The sequence below is a fragment of the Hetaerina americana genome, unplaced genomic scaffold (assembly GCF_022747635.1).
Source record: "Hetaerina americana unplaced genomic scaffold, ioHetAmer1.1.p SCAF_28, whole genome shotgun sequence".
Lineage (NCBI taxonomy): Eukaryota > Metazoa > Arthropoda > Insecta > Odonata > Calopterygidae > Hetaerina > Hetaerina americana.
Genome location: NW_027286852.1, coordinates 2,430,067 through 2,444,372, shown reverse-complemented (window position 1 = coordinate 2,444,372; position 14,306 = coordinate 2,430,067). Strand labels below are relative to the sequence as shown.

Here is a 14,306-nt window from a genome sequence, read left to right as displayed (position 1 = left end):
TTTGCGCTCTGATGCCTTGCGTGGTCGGGGTTGCGTCCCCACGTCGTGCCGGGAGGTGCGTTTGATAGCATTCCCCGATCCGAAGCTGGCGCGTCTAACTCGGACCCCGGGGTGTCATTATTACTGTTTAAATTGTGTGGCGTGAGGTCGGTGTGAGTGTTGGTTTGTTTGTTTGTCACGGACCACATTAAACTTCTACTTAAATGGATATTTTGATTTGTTGAGGTGAAGTCAAAGAGAGTGTTCTCAATCTCGTGCGCGTGTCTGTTTTGGTAGGCGTTAGTCCCCTCTCCCCCACCCTTACCCTTCCACCCCAACCCCCTCTCATTCCCGTTCTCCCGCCACCCTCCACCGAGAATACCCGAGACGAGGTATAAGTTTAGTTAAGCCGGAGTAACGCGGTGATTTATATCTTGTTATTTCCCCAGTCGACGGCCAAGTACCGAGGCTCAAGGGAGAAACATCGCTCTTAGGGACTCGTCGGAGAGTGAGTTTTCAACTTTAAACTCGTCATCATTTTCGTGCATCTGAAACACCTCTTGACGTGTGTGAGTCGGCGTCGAGTATTTTTTTCATTCGTTTCACTCCTCGGCGTTAGCTGCGAGCAACGCTTGTGTGGAGGACGGAGAAATTCACTTCTTCTCTCAACTGCGAACCACGGTCGCATTTCTGTCGTGTAAACTGCCCATTAAGCGGACGTACCACTGCCACTATCAATTCCGCCTACCCCAAGACTCCTCCCCCCTTTCCTGCCCCAAACCAACCCCAACCAGCGTGCAGTCAACCCCTCCGCTATAAAAGCATTCCCCGAATCCGACCCCCCCCCCCCTGCCAATCCAAAAAGGGGAAAGGCGAAGAAATATACGTGTACCCATACCCTACCCCAGGCGCGGGAAGAAGATAGGGGTGTCCTTTCGAGGGGTGTTTTCGGGGTCGTCGTAGCATTCCATTGCGATAGCTTGGCGTGCGCCAGTCGAGCGGCATCCTTACTACTGAACGTCCTTCTTCGTGGGCGAGAGAGAGGGAGGAAAAACACGGAAACGCCAATTTCTCCGGGGAGGGAGGAAGTTAGACGCCAGTTGTCGAAGTGTCCTTTGTCGGTCAAGGTTCTCGTGTTAAATCGGCAAGCGCGAGTCGGGAGATTAACCAGTGCGATTGGTGCGTCGGGTATCGTTTTTTAATCATCCACACCCTGGATAAGCGCAATAAACCCTAGGGATCGCCGCCTGTGCTGCCGACGTCTCATTTCGCATCCTTGTCGGAGGAGAGAGAGGCAAGAGGAAAGGAAGAAGAGGCAGCAACAGCCGGTCGTCCGTCTCCCGTAACAGCGGGAGGGAGGAGGCCTTGCGAGGATCGTCTCTGTGGGCTGAGGCGGTCGGGTGTAAAGAGAGAGGGGGCGATAAGAAGCAGGAGGGGGAAGACACCGTGCCAGAGAGAGGGGAGGAGGAGGAGAAAGTGAGAGTTTGGGTGGGGAGCGGCAGGGGCGGGTGCGGCAGCAAAGCAGTGAAAGTGGCGGCGAGGGGACACCGGTCGCACTCCCCGTCGTGGGGAAGACGAGACCATCTTCTGCAGCTGCCGGTGCGAAGGAGACAGCGGAGCAGCGGCGAGCGGGGCGCGGCGGACAGAGGGAGCAGGGCACCCGAGGGGGGCAGGAGGACGAGGCCGTGGGGCGCCGGGAGTGACGGCCGCTGGTCGTGGTTCGTGCGTTCATCCCACGGGAGACGCGGCCTCGTGCACCTCTTCTTTCCCAGAGGGCGCGGCTGGGAAGGGTGGGTGGAATAGGGTGGACCCCAGTACGAGGCTTATTGCCACCGAGGACTTGTTTGAATGCAGACAACTCGTACGCACGTAATCAAAGCAGTGCCGAAGAGGAAGGAGAGAACGTTGCCCACCGGAATGCGTTTGCTGGCTTGAAAGTGCCGATTGTGTATAGGTTGTGCGTTTGATTGTGTTCGTGTGTGTCTGTGAGAGTGAGAGAGAGTTTGTAAGTTGTTTCCTTTCGTTGTTGTTAGATTTGAAAATAAGAGCAAGCCCGCAGACAACCCTGATTCAACGGAACCTTATATTTTGTAAATTTTCGTAGGAGGAATTAAATGCTGACCGTATGGCAACATTTATGCCAGAAAACGTATTTTGTAAATTATAGAAAGGAAATATTCCCTCATATCCCCCTCGATTAAAGTTCTTTTGTGATTATTTGCCGCCGCCCAGCTGGCTTATTTTTCGAGGTGGAGTAGAGTGGTGTCGGTCGCTCTGTGGGTATTTTAAGCATCGTCGTGATATCCGTCGTTCATTACCGCCGAGCCTGTTTTCGGGATATCTGTGGACGAAGTCCATCGGTCCTGATTCGTGTCCCAATAACCCCCCCCCCACCCACCCGTCCTCGCGACCGCTTCTGAATAAGCTTTCGGATCCACGGAGGTAGATGCTTGTTCAGCCAGGAGGCACGGACATTTCGTTCTTCGAACACTGTTCCCAGCCAGGGAGAGTTGTGGCGGAGTTCGGAATCATCGGAGGGAAGGGGGTTGGGTTGCGAGGCGTGGTGTGGCGCGGCGACGACAACAATAACGTCGGCTTCGTCTCCAACGGCAGCAGTAGCGCCAGGGTCGAGGGCAGGATGCCTCAGAGGAGGGGGACCAACGGTCACGGCCAAGGTGACGTCCTGGCCGCGGCGATCGATGCGGCCGTGGAGGCAGCCGGTGTGGGGGGAGGAGGGTACGATGCCTACGAGGAAGACGGGAGCGTGGGGCCCCGCTGCTGCGCACCCACCGGGTGCCTCCACGGCACCCAGGAATCTTCGGGGCAGCAGAGGCCACGGAGGGTCGACCCCAACTCCGAGGACGCGGTCAGGGTGACCTGTAACAACGAGCAATGTCCCCTGGGCTCTTTCATGCACCGCGACTGCTTCGAGGCGTGGGAGAGGGGGGTGCTCCAGCACCTGAGGGGCACGGGGAGGGCCAGGGGGTGGTCGGAACGGCAGAGACTCCAGAACCTGTGGACGCGGAAGGGCTACGACCTGGCCTTCAAGGCCTGCGGCTGCCGCTGCGGCCGGGGCCACCTGAAGAAGGATCTGGACTGGGTGTCCCCGGCCACCCAACAGCAGCAGATGATAGGGGCCGGCGGGGGGGCCAACGGGGGTCCGGGAGGCGGCGGGGGAGACGAGGGGGCCGCCCAGGGTGTGGCGGAGGAGACTAAGAAGCGGAGGCGCCGGAGGAACAGACAGAACAACCGGCCGGCCCTGGGCGTGGTGGTGCACCACGGGGGCGGCGGAGGCAACCACCACAACGTGGTGGTGGGCACCATCGAGAACGGTGCGTCCGCGGAGATCAGGGGCAGGGCCGGCAGCTTGTCATCATCGACGGCCTCGGGGTCGCCGCCCCCGGCGTCCTCTTCATCCGCCTCTCCCAGCCACGGCGGGGGCAAGAAGAAGTCCAAATTCGACTTCTTCTCGGATAGGTCAAGGTGCGTTGGACTATTCTTTATTTTCTAATGTGGTCCCCCCTCCCCTCCCGGCATACCCTATTCCTGAACGTAACCACCCCTTCAAAACCGGCTCACGGTCAAAACCATGCCCCTGACGCTCTTCTGCCTCCCCCCTTTCCCCTCGTCAAGCGTAATCGATTTGCAAGCGATGCCGTAACGAGAACACCCGCTTTTGAACCCCCCCCCCTTTGCCTCGTCCCTTTCTGCGTCGTAGATTCTGCGACTCTGCCCCTACGTCCAAACATTCTCGTTCACGCTTCTCGTATTGTTGGTCATTTGTTTTCATTATTGCGTGTCTTCGTCGTGCACAACGTTTGGTAACCAACTGCTCGTATTTTGAATCAGCTTCAGCAATGAGCGGTAAACATTATTTTTAATGACTGATTAACCACGTGGATAATCTGCCGGTTTTCTTGCGTCACATATTTATGCTACTTACTTCATTCAAAATATTGTCACTCATATGACACGCCGGCGTTCATGGTGAATGTGCCGTGTGGTTCTCGGCGGTTATCAATTCGAACGGAGGATTATTATGTAAAATATTGAAAATCAGCCGAAAGAGTAAAATATGACATTCGTCCTTTCGAGGGAATTAGAAATTTAATGAAGTTTAACGGGATGCAATTGGACGGGTGTCTCGCGAGAGTTTTGTGGCGCCATCGTGTCAGCGAAGGGGGTTGGCACCACGACTGATACCAGCGGGGCGACTCTCCGTGGTGTCCCTCCCTCTCGTCGCGAATGAATCGGACGGCGCTTCTGTTTACATCCCCATCCCCTTCAAGGCGCACACCGGCAATCGACCGACCGCGGTGGGCCTTGCGTTTGTACACGCGCGTCGGGCTTGGGGTGGGACTCGCATAAGGTCAAGGGTCGAGTGTTCCCGGCAAGGTCTACCAACACTTCGGACGTGCCATCCATTTACTTTTGTTGGTGCAAGTGGCACTTGGTGTAGTGATTGCCAATGACGCGCGCCATCGTGCATGCTCGTATACGCGAATCGTAGTGATTTTTAACTTAAGGTGTTCAATCATTCAGATCCCCCCTTGGATTTCGCTCCTTCCGATGCACCGCCCGCTCCTTTGCCCTCCCGCGTGGGTGGCCAGGGTCGATCCGCTTTTATTTTCGCGTGCGATGATGTTTATGCTTGCTTCCCCTTCAAGTGACCTCGTGTGCCTCCCGGCCGGCTCGTCGTCGGTGCGTCGGATGTCGATCGATGATGCGAGCGGGGGACGATGTCGACTCGCCCGGTAAACAACAAGAGCGCCCCACCCCCAAACCCCCTCCTTCCATCCATCCATCTTTCGGTTACCAACCCCCCCCCCCTCCCCGCACCGCACCGTGTTCATTTCTTTTTGGGGACTCACCCCCGCAGCCCGTGGCGTGACCTTGCAGATTGGAAGCCGTATTATCATCGTCTTGCATCTAGTAGTCGCCTTCCATTACTCGAGCACCGACAACTTAGAGCCGTGCTTTGATTTTTCCCTTGTCTTCGACCGAGACTATCGAGAAGAGTTTTAATCGAGTGGTGTTTGCATTTATTCGATTTTTCAGTATTTTATAGTGTACTGAAGGAAAGCCAATGGGGCAGGCGTGATTGTATCTTCACATAAGTCACCGTCGATCACGTCGCCGTCATTTTGTGGACTGCAAATCAACTTGCGTGACTTCGTTTGATTGAAATTAATGTAATCTTCAACTATTTGAAAACCAACGCTGTGGGTGACCTACGCGATTCCCTTTTTTGCCTACGTTGCGTCATCGAATGTTCTGTTATGATTCGTTTGAGAGACCACCGAGTAACACGTTTCGTAAGCTCCAGGTGTGAATGTATCCCGGGACTTATTTCGGCAGTGATTTGTGGAAATTAAAATAGTTATAAAACGGTGTACGTTGAATTCTAAAGAATGTAATGAGTCAGTTCTTTCACTTGTTACGTTCGATTACGATGGTGCAATACCAAGCGGGCAACACGCGGAATGGTGTTGGTGAATGGTGATATCTCATAAACCCTAATTGAGACGCGCGTCTACCTCTACACAACGAGCCGCCGAAAGGGCGTGTGGCGGGGGGTGTTAGGTCCCCCAGCTATCCATGCACAAACCAAATCATGTCACCTCTACACGAATATTATTTTGATAATGCACTCGATACATTTTAATCACCCGAAAGTAAGTACTTACATGCGATAATATTCAATTACTGGGTACTTATATTCAAATCATCCGAGAGAACTGTTAAAAAGATGGGTCTATTAAATAAAGGTAATAATATGCAGCATATCGACAAAATGTGTACTCTTCCAATTCTAACTATCTCCTACGCGATGGCCGTCATTTTGATCTCAAATGGTGCGAGGAAAAAAATGAGATTTTAAATCCCTCCGATGTGCAATTATCTCCCAGGTTTTACTTACGAGATGTGAGTGATAATACTCGAGGTGGGGCCGATCGAATGTGATGCATCAAAGAATTTGTCAGGATCTGCAATCAAGCTTTCTGGTATAACTAAATATCTCGAATGAATGGGACAAACCATTGTTATCCGGTGAGCACTGATAGGTATGAAAGGAGCAGGTGAATTTTTTTTACCGAAATTAAGGTCGACTGCTATTGAAATTTCTATATAATCAATGTGCATTCTAAGTGATCAGATATTTTGACTCGTGTTCATTTTTTTGGATGGTGTAAATGTCTTGGAATTGAAGGTAACCATTACATTACTGAAAGGATTTTGTGAATTTAAATATCCATGTAAATATAAATTTAAATATCTATGTGGAAAAGCCAGTTGGTTTAATTTTAAGTTCAGCATATTTTTCATTTAGATCCTCTGTTGACTGCCAGCGAATGCCAAAATGCGGCAATGGACATAAGCGAGGTAATAGATGATGCTAGCTCTAAGCAGATGTGATCGGTGCTGCGAGGTGGAAATTCGGCTCGCCTGTATGGCGTGCAGCCAATAGCTTACTAGCTTCCGCGCTCTTTTAGACTTTCTTCGCGAATGCATGTGGGTCGAAAAATATTAATCTTCTCGATTACCATTCCCCTCTACTTATCAAACACTAATTTTGCCATTACCTGAGCGATTTGAAACTTCAGATTGAATTTAATGTCAATGAGAGTATCGAAATAATGTGTGAAATTTTAATAATCGCCTAAAATGACAGTTATGTGCAATTCGTTGTATAAATTAAAGTGAGTGAAATAAAAGCTTGATTCAATTTTTGTTTTTAGTTAAATTCGAATGATAGAAAGTTGAAAAAAATACTATATCGGTCCTTTCTTCCACATCCTCTGGTGAAAATAAGAAACCCCATTTCTTTATTCTGACCGTTGTTTAAGTTTCAGGTCATAATTATTATTGTATGAGATGTATTTTAAAGGTAACGCAAACTCTGTAATGCAAATCTTATAAGAGGCTTGTTTTGTTTTTGAGATTAGAAAATGTCGAATTACTCAAATTGATGTCTCTATAAGAACTGAAAACTCCTCCCGAAGGTCCGAGCGTCAGGGTGAAACGCCAAAGGTATGTTGAGTGTTGTTCGTACGAGGAGATTATGGAATTAGAAATAAATAGATGTACGAATATTTCATATCTTTCGCTGTTGATTTAATCTAAAGATGGGAGGATGAATCGATGGTTTATCATTTGAATATATCGACAAAAAATATCCTAAATATCCTATTTCAATACGAGATTCTTTTAATACAATTGTTGACTACTGGCGATACATTTGACAGGAAAATAAACTCAAAACTTGAATGCGAAATTGGAGGTAATAAGTACATTAAAAGGAATGCCTAATTGGATGCTCACTTCAGCAGCTTCGGTTGAACAAAATTAAATTCTCTCTGGTAATATTCAGTCAAAAGATGTATTATAAATACAAAAGTGAGGCATTAAACCCTGTGTCCATTCTCTTTGATATATATCCTAAACGACGAATAATTCTCGACCGATCAGGTATCACGTTATCAAATTATTCAATCACTCAATGATGTTGCTTGGACGAACCAGGGCGGTGATATGCGGTTCACCGTTGAAAATACTTCCCGAATTTAAATTACGTACTTTCATAAATAATGCACTTCAGAATGAATACTGGAGTGGGTTTTCTATATTTTCCCGCCCGAAATAAAAATTCCCATCTTCAATGCGACTGCACAGCCGTTACGTTTCGTCACGTGCTGCATAGTAACTGACTATGCAAGTTTCACCCGATCGCAGTCCAAACACGGAACTTGATAATCCTTAATAAGTTATTTGGCGAATGAAGAGACATAGGCCGGTCGTAGCGTAAGAGCAGTCATATCGTAATTCAAGTTATGCCATCATCTTTTATTTTGGTCCACCTATTAATATAAAGCCTTTTGGTGCCAAACCTTGGACATCATGGCGAATCTTAGTTATACACTCGTGCCGATGGCACACGTAACTCAGAAATATCGTTGCATGCATATTGTACACTCTTAGTAGAATTCCAAATGCCTTTCATGTAATCTAGGGACAGGGAAAAATTGTCGGAAATAAAACAAGCTCGGGAAACTGTTGTGGGTTACAACTTCCATCCGTGACGTCCTTCGTGGCGGACAGGAAAAGAGTTGGTGGGAAGGAAGCCATGAGCGAACTCATGAATGGAGAAGGAAGGGGAGCGTGCATGTCGAGAGGCGATGATTGTCGCGCTCCTAGCAGACGGGCGGAGAACTATTCCCGATGGCCCCATGAGGAGGTGATAGAGATGTTAATAATGAAATCGGCCAGTTTAACGAAATGACCTCTCAGGCCAGAATGAACGACAGTTCTCTCGCAGAGGGCCCGGGCTCGAATCCTGGAGATGAGAGATTTTTCAGTGGTATCCCGATCCCCACTTGAGGTGCTTTGTGGAGAGCACTTTGAGCGAGTACGCCGTCCGTCGGATGGGACGTCAAACTGTGTCACCCCTTGGCGCCTTTCGCCGTAAATTTAAGGTTAATGCCGACGCCGGGTTTCTCTCTCCACTCTTCATCCTTTCCCATTCATCCCTAATGGAGCAAATGACCTCGGCTGTCGGTAGCCTCCCCTAATTAGTAGTATTACTACGAACTACGACGGAGAAGGGCAAACTCAAGTCATTAATATTGGTATTCAGGATGCCGCTATGTACGTAGTAGAGCCATTGGAGTAGTAGTTTTGAGGGTAGGCGACCGACAGCTGAGGTCATTTGCGCGATTAGGGATGTACAGGAAAGGGTGAAGGGTGGAGAGAAACGGCGGCATTAGCGTACTCTAATAACGAAAGGCGCCAAGGGGTCACACAGTTTGACGTCCCATCCGACGGACGGCGTACTCACTCAAAGTGCTCTCCACAAAACACCATGTTAGGGATCGGGGTACCACGGTAAAATATCTCTCATCTACAGGATTCGAACCCAGGCCCTCAGAGTGGGAAGCAAGTAAGCTAGCTACCGCACCACTCCGATCTCCCGGATAAATACGAGTACGATTGCCGTGCGCGGTTTTTGGTGGTGCGGACCGGAGAAGTGATGCACTCACCGGAATATCGTATTTAGAGTGAGCATCGTCGTGACAATGGCGGTCAGGGGTCACTCATTGTTGCTGAATTGTACTTTCTTAAGTGAAAAGATTTTTTTAACCTTAAGCGACTCGCCTGAATTAGCCTGGGTTCGTTGGTGGCGTTTCCAAATTAGCGGCGGTGTCACACGCCACGGACTATTCCCTTCGTCCTCACGCTCCGCCAGTCGCCGTTCTCCCGCGGGCCGCCCGTGACGCCCCGAGGTGCCTCCCTCCCTCCCGCCGGACCCTCGAAAGCCGGGCGAATTTCGGCGCAAGCACTCGAGCGAGAGAGATGGTGCCCAGCCGTTTGGCCGCGATCCTTAGGGTCGCAGCGACGTCCGTCCTGGCGATGAGGGGCCCTGAACGCGGCCCTCTCATCATTTAAGCATTACAGTGCAACAATTTCATAGTGTAAAAATCATCCGCCTTGACCGGGATTCGAACCCAAATCCCTCAATGTACGGTCGAGTGCTTTAGCCAGTTAAGCCATTGAGGCCTCGATAGGCGAATGATTAGTGCACTTAGAAATTGTTGCATTGAAATGCACATCGGCGGATGACTCCAAAAGTTACTGCTGTGGCATCTCCCGCAGTTTCCTTGGAATTCATCATTTAGGCGCCTTAATCGCTCATATTTGGCGAGGAGGCCATCTTGAAGGGTGTCCAAACTCGTCAGATAGCGAGAGCGCAATTTTAGGCACCCTATTATTTGGGCCTTGGATTTAGGACCCTAAATACCTCATATGGCGACCCCCACGATTGCAAGTTCTGGAAGCGAGACAACTAGCAGAGGAATGATGACCACGGCGGGAGTGTATTATATAGTATTTGTTGGTCACGATTGCATTGGTTATTTCTTCGAGAGAATACTTTTACTCGTTGAAAAAACGAAAGGGTTTTATAAACGCGAGGTGGGAAAAGGTGGAGCTTGCCTTGGGCAAGAGAAATCCGGCGTCTTCCACGTGAATGTAGTTAAATTCTTGTAATAACCTCCATTTTCTCAAATCATTGGATGCAGGTGCTTCATGTCATGGCTAAGAACATCGTCTTTGTCATCGTGTTTGTATGCATGTTAAATCTTGTTTTGGTGTATAAACACTACGGGTATTAATTTTAAGCACAATGTTGTGTTTGAAGAGTGTAAGCATTTAGTAATGCCCTTGGTAAAAATATAGTAGTTTCACTATGTAAGCCCACTTTATATTAAAACCAACGAAAATGAAAAAACGCCGATGAAGACTAGTTGTAGGATAAATATTGAATTGAGTGTAACTTAGAATATGAAACATTAAGCAAGAGAAGTACGCATAAATATAAATTAACTGCACAGGTCTCAATGCATATCTGAAAAACATTACTGACGAGGAATAATGACCGAAATATTACTTTGAATTAAATTACCATGTGATAAAATTAAAAATTATTGAAATGCAATACTATCCGACCTAATAATCATAGAAAATATCAAAAATGGACAGTTAATAAAGAGTTAAATATATTCCGATAAGAGAACATGAATACGAAAATAGTCCCAAATATCTCCCAAGGTACAAAATTGAATGGAAGATATGGAAAACTCTAATAAAAGACTGCTGAATGAATTGTCAAACGAACTAAGAATTATGCATAACCCATTACGCGATTTTGCAACTACACATACCTGTAAATGCTTGCACAAGCTGTCTGAAATTTCAAACTATTTACATTCGGTCATCACCTGTTTATACTAGGGCTTTCCGGATGGTGGGTGATTAACGTACTTGCTTCCCACTCTGGGTTCGCTTCCTGGACAGGTATTTTACCGTGGTATCCCGATCCCTAATATGAAGGTGTTTTGTGGAGAGCACTTTGAGTGAATACGCCGTCCGTTGGATTGGACGTCAAACTGTGTGACACCTTGGCGCCTTTCTTTAAGGTTAGGCTAATGCCGACGCCGGGTTTCTCTCTTCACCATTCATCCTTTCCCATCCATCCCTCATGGCACCAATGACTTCAGCTGTCGGTCGCCTCCCCTAAAACACTACTAAAAACTGCTACTTCATTATTCTTAGCTACATAGATGGCAGTACTAGTGCGTAGGGTGTCCAAAGTGCCTTTTCATGAGGCGCCTTGGAACCCGCCTAAATGCATGCTCCCTAATGCCTGACCAGTTTGAACGCCGCGACCTTGGAGCTAGCGCCCTTCGCGCGGCGGGGAATCGATCGCGGCTCCCCCGGGCGACACTCCGTTCAAACGGCTGATGCCGAGCGCGCCACTGCCTGGACACAGTGGGCCCATGTGGGGTCTCTTACTCTTCCGGTGCCGCCCCCCCCCGGTCTACTCACCAGTAGCCATCGGAATCTCCTCCCAATTTGACTCGGGGCACCCTCGACTCCGCAGCGGTGAGAGGGACATCGCAGGTGGGACACCGTGGAGCCCCTCCCCCCCATTCGACCAACCACGCACGCCCTCTTCTGACTCGCGCCCAAGGGCCGCGTTTAGGAGCGAGGCGGCCCGCTCTACTCGTCCGTCGAATCACACCTCCGTTGGATTCTACTTATTGGTTAGGGTGGTGGAACATGGCCATAGACACTCAAGTACCTCTAAGTCCTTACCGGATTGGCACGAGGTTTCCTTAATGTCATAACACATGTCACTCCTAAGACTCGTCCCGTGAATCTCTATACTTCCTGCATCCCCTAATTCCGTCCCAAATGCCCGTTCTCTCTTTCTCGACTTCCCAGCATCCCCGCCTTCCCTCTCTTGATGTCTTCAGCATCCCAATCTCCTCTCCGCATCTCCTGCGTCCAGTTCTCCTTCAGACTGGTTGCCATGGTTATTTTCACTGTCCATTTTACATTGTTCCTCTCGGGGCTCGGTCTGATAAACGTGCATTTTATTTAGTTCATGACACATTGAAATGAAATGAGTAATTTTATGGTGACAAAGTTGTCTTCTCTATAGAACTGCCTGATGATGACGTCCAAGGTCGGAAACCTGGGTCGCGTTCTTAATATATATAGTATGTGTGGAAATTCAAAGTTAATCATTTATTTCATTTCAATATGTTTTTTGTAAATTCCATTAAGTTTACTCCGGAGACGGCAAATTCCACGGTTCTTAAATCCCTCGGATTGAAATGATTTCCGAGCACTTATTTCCCTTGGCGACGGAACTTATTTCCTTGTTTCCACGACCTCTTCGTTTCCCTTTCATTGGTTCGTTTCGAGGGTTGGCGCCGTCATCCCTGGGACTCTCCCGCCCGCGGGCCGCTTGTTTATTTTCCCCTCGATGGACTCCTCTTCTTTAAAACCTCCATTGATTTTCCGCCGAGGGGGGGGTCGACTCCCTCCCTCTGGCCTCCCCCCTTCCCTCCCGCCCAAGATGCTTGATCCTCGCACCACGAGTCGACGCCAGTGCTACAGGTCTCCGAAGGGTGTCCTCGCGCTGGGCACGGCGGTTGACATAAGCCTCATCGCATTCCGAGGGAGTCGCGGTGCTCCTTCATTCCGTGCTGACATCTTTCGTTTCATGCTGGCATATTAAAGAAATGTTTTTGAGGCGCGTGGGGAGAGCAGGGGAGTGCTACTGCTTTGAATGAGGATAGGAATCGAATCGCCATAAGAATCCGCAATCCGACCGGAGGGGGACGCGGAGGGCGTCCGAGGGGCGAGGAGGAACGGATGGGTTGGAGGGGGGCCTCCGGGGGGCAGGCCCGTAAAAGGGGGCGGCAAGGCATACGTAGGATGTCTGAATGCGCCTGCGTATATCTTCATTTTGTTTTCATCAGAAACAGTTTTCCCTCCTAGTCTGCGGGCAGCTCTCCCTCCCCCTTCGCCTCGCCAAGTTTGCGTGAGGAACGGTGCTTTGTTTATATAATGACCTCGGTGACCTTGGGAGAGCGAGGATTTCGCTCGCGACAAACAAGCTCGCCGAGGGAGCCACCGTCGGCGGCTGTGGGGCGAACCTTCGGGCGATTCGCGACGCGCGCGATTTTTGTCGCGAAGAATGGCTTTGGAATCAAACGCTTTTTCGAAATCTACGAAACAGGCAAATACCTCCTGGTTGTGTTCTATATTCCTCTCGATTAATAATCTCATTACTGCAATGGCATCACGCGTACCTCTCCCCTTCCTAAACCCAAACTGATCATCCCCTAAGTAATCATTTGCCCTACTCTCTATCCTTTTGTTTATGATCCTGAGAACAACTTTAGCTGCGTGGGATATCAAACTAATTGTCCTATAGTCCTCACATGACGTGGCCTTTACCTTTTTCGGAATCGGAACTAAAACTGCTCTCACAAAGTCTTCCGGCCAGATTCCCTCCTCATAAATGCTACGGATCAGCCCATATAGCCTCTTCCTCCCACATTTTCCTAAGCATTTTAAAAGTTCCACGGGAATGTTATCTACCCCCACGGCCTTATTTAGTTTCATCTCCCTTAATGCCCTTTCTATCTCATTGTCTAGTATGCCTGGACCTAAGCTGTCTTCCTCTACGTCATTTTCTTTTTCAATGTCTAACTTTGTTGGTCTGAGTTCTTTACTATACAGTTCTTCTATATACTCCTTCCATCTCTCTTGGATCTTTCCTGCGTCAACTATTACCTTACCCGCCTTATCTCTAACTGTTAGCATAGCTATTCCTTTCTTACTTCCCGATAACGATTTAACTTTGCTGTACAGCGCACCGATTTCACCCTTCCTCTGCAGACTTTCCATATCCTCGCACTGCGTCTTCCACCATGCGTCTTTTGCCTTATTTGTTGCCCGCCTCAATTTATTGTTCAATTCTTTGTACTTCATTTTGCCTAATTCTGTATTTATATTCTTCCATTTTCGCCGCTCATCCATCTTTGTAATCATCTCATCCGTGATCCATGGTTTCCTAGTCCTTTTAGCGTTAACGGATCCAATAGTGTCTTTTGCGGCTTTAGACAACCCATTTTTGATCATTTCCCATTTTTCTTCGATAGTTATAAGCCCTTTACCATCCTCCATGATTTTCTCTGCCGTCTGTTTGTATTCCTTCCTTTTCAACCCATTTAATGCTTCTACATTCCATTTTCTAACTCGCCGCCCATGCCATTTCTTTTTGAAACGGACGCTACATTTCATAACAACTAAATTGTGGTCATAGTCCGCATCCGCTCCCGGGAAGCTGTGCGAATTTATCACACTGGTCCTAAACCTGTGTCTAACCAGGATATAATCTAGCTGATATCTTCCTGAGTCACCTGGCATTTTCTATGTATACCTGCGTCTTTTGTGGTGTCTAAACCAAGTGT

The 14,306-nt window shown here is 48.8% G+C and overlaps 1 protein-coding gene across 1 annotated transcript in view; it reads left to right on the top strand.

Annotated features, from left to right (window-relative positions):
* The first annotated feature begins 1,502 nt into the window (after positions 1 to 1,502).
* The window catches only part of LOC139689848 (headcase protein-like), a 140,229-nt gene continuing 127,425 nt past the window's right edge, over positions 1,503 to 14,306 (top strand). Inside the window, exon 1 of the mRNA XM_071586942.1 lies at positions 1,503 to 3,462. Coding sequence (XP_071443043.1) covers positions 2,426 to 3,462 — 1,037 coding nt within the window. The 5' untranslated portion in view covers positions 1,503 to 2,425. The remainder of the gene's footprint in view (positions 3,463 to 14,306) is intronic.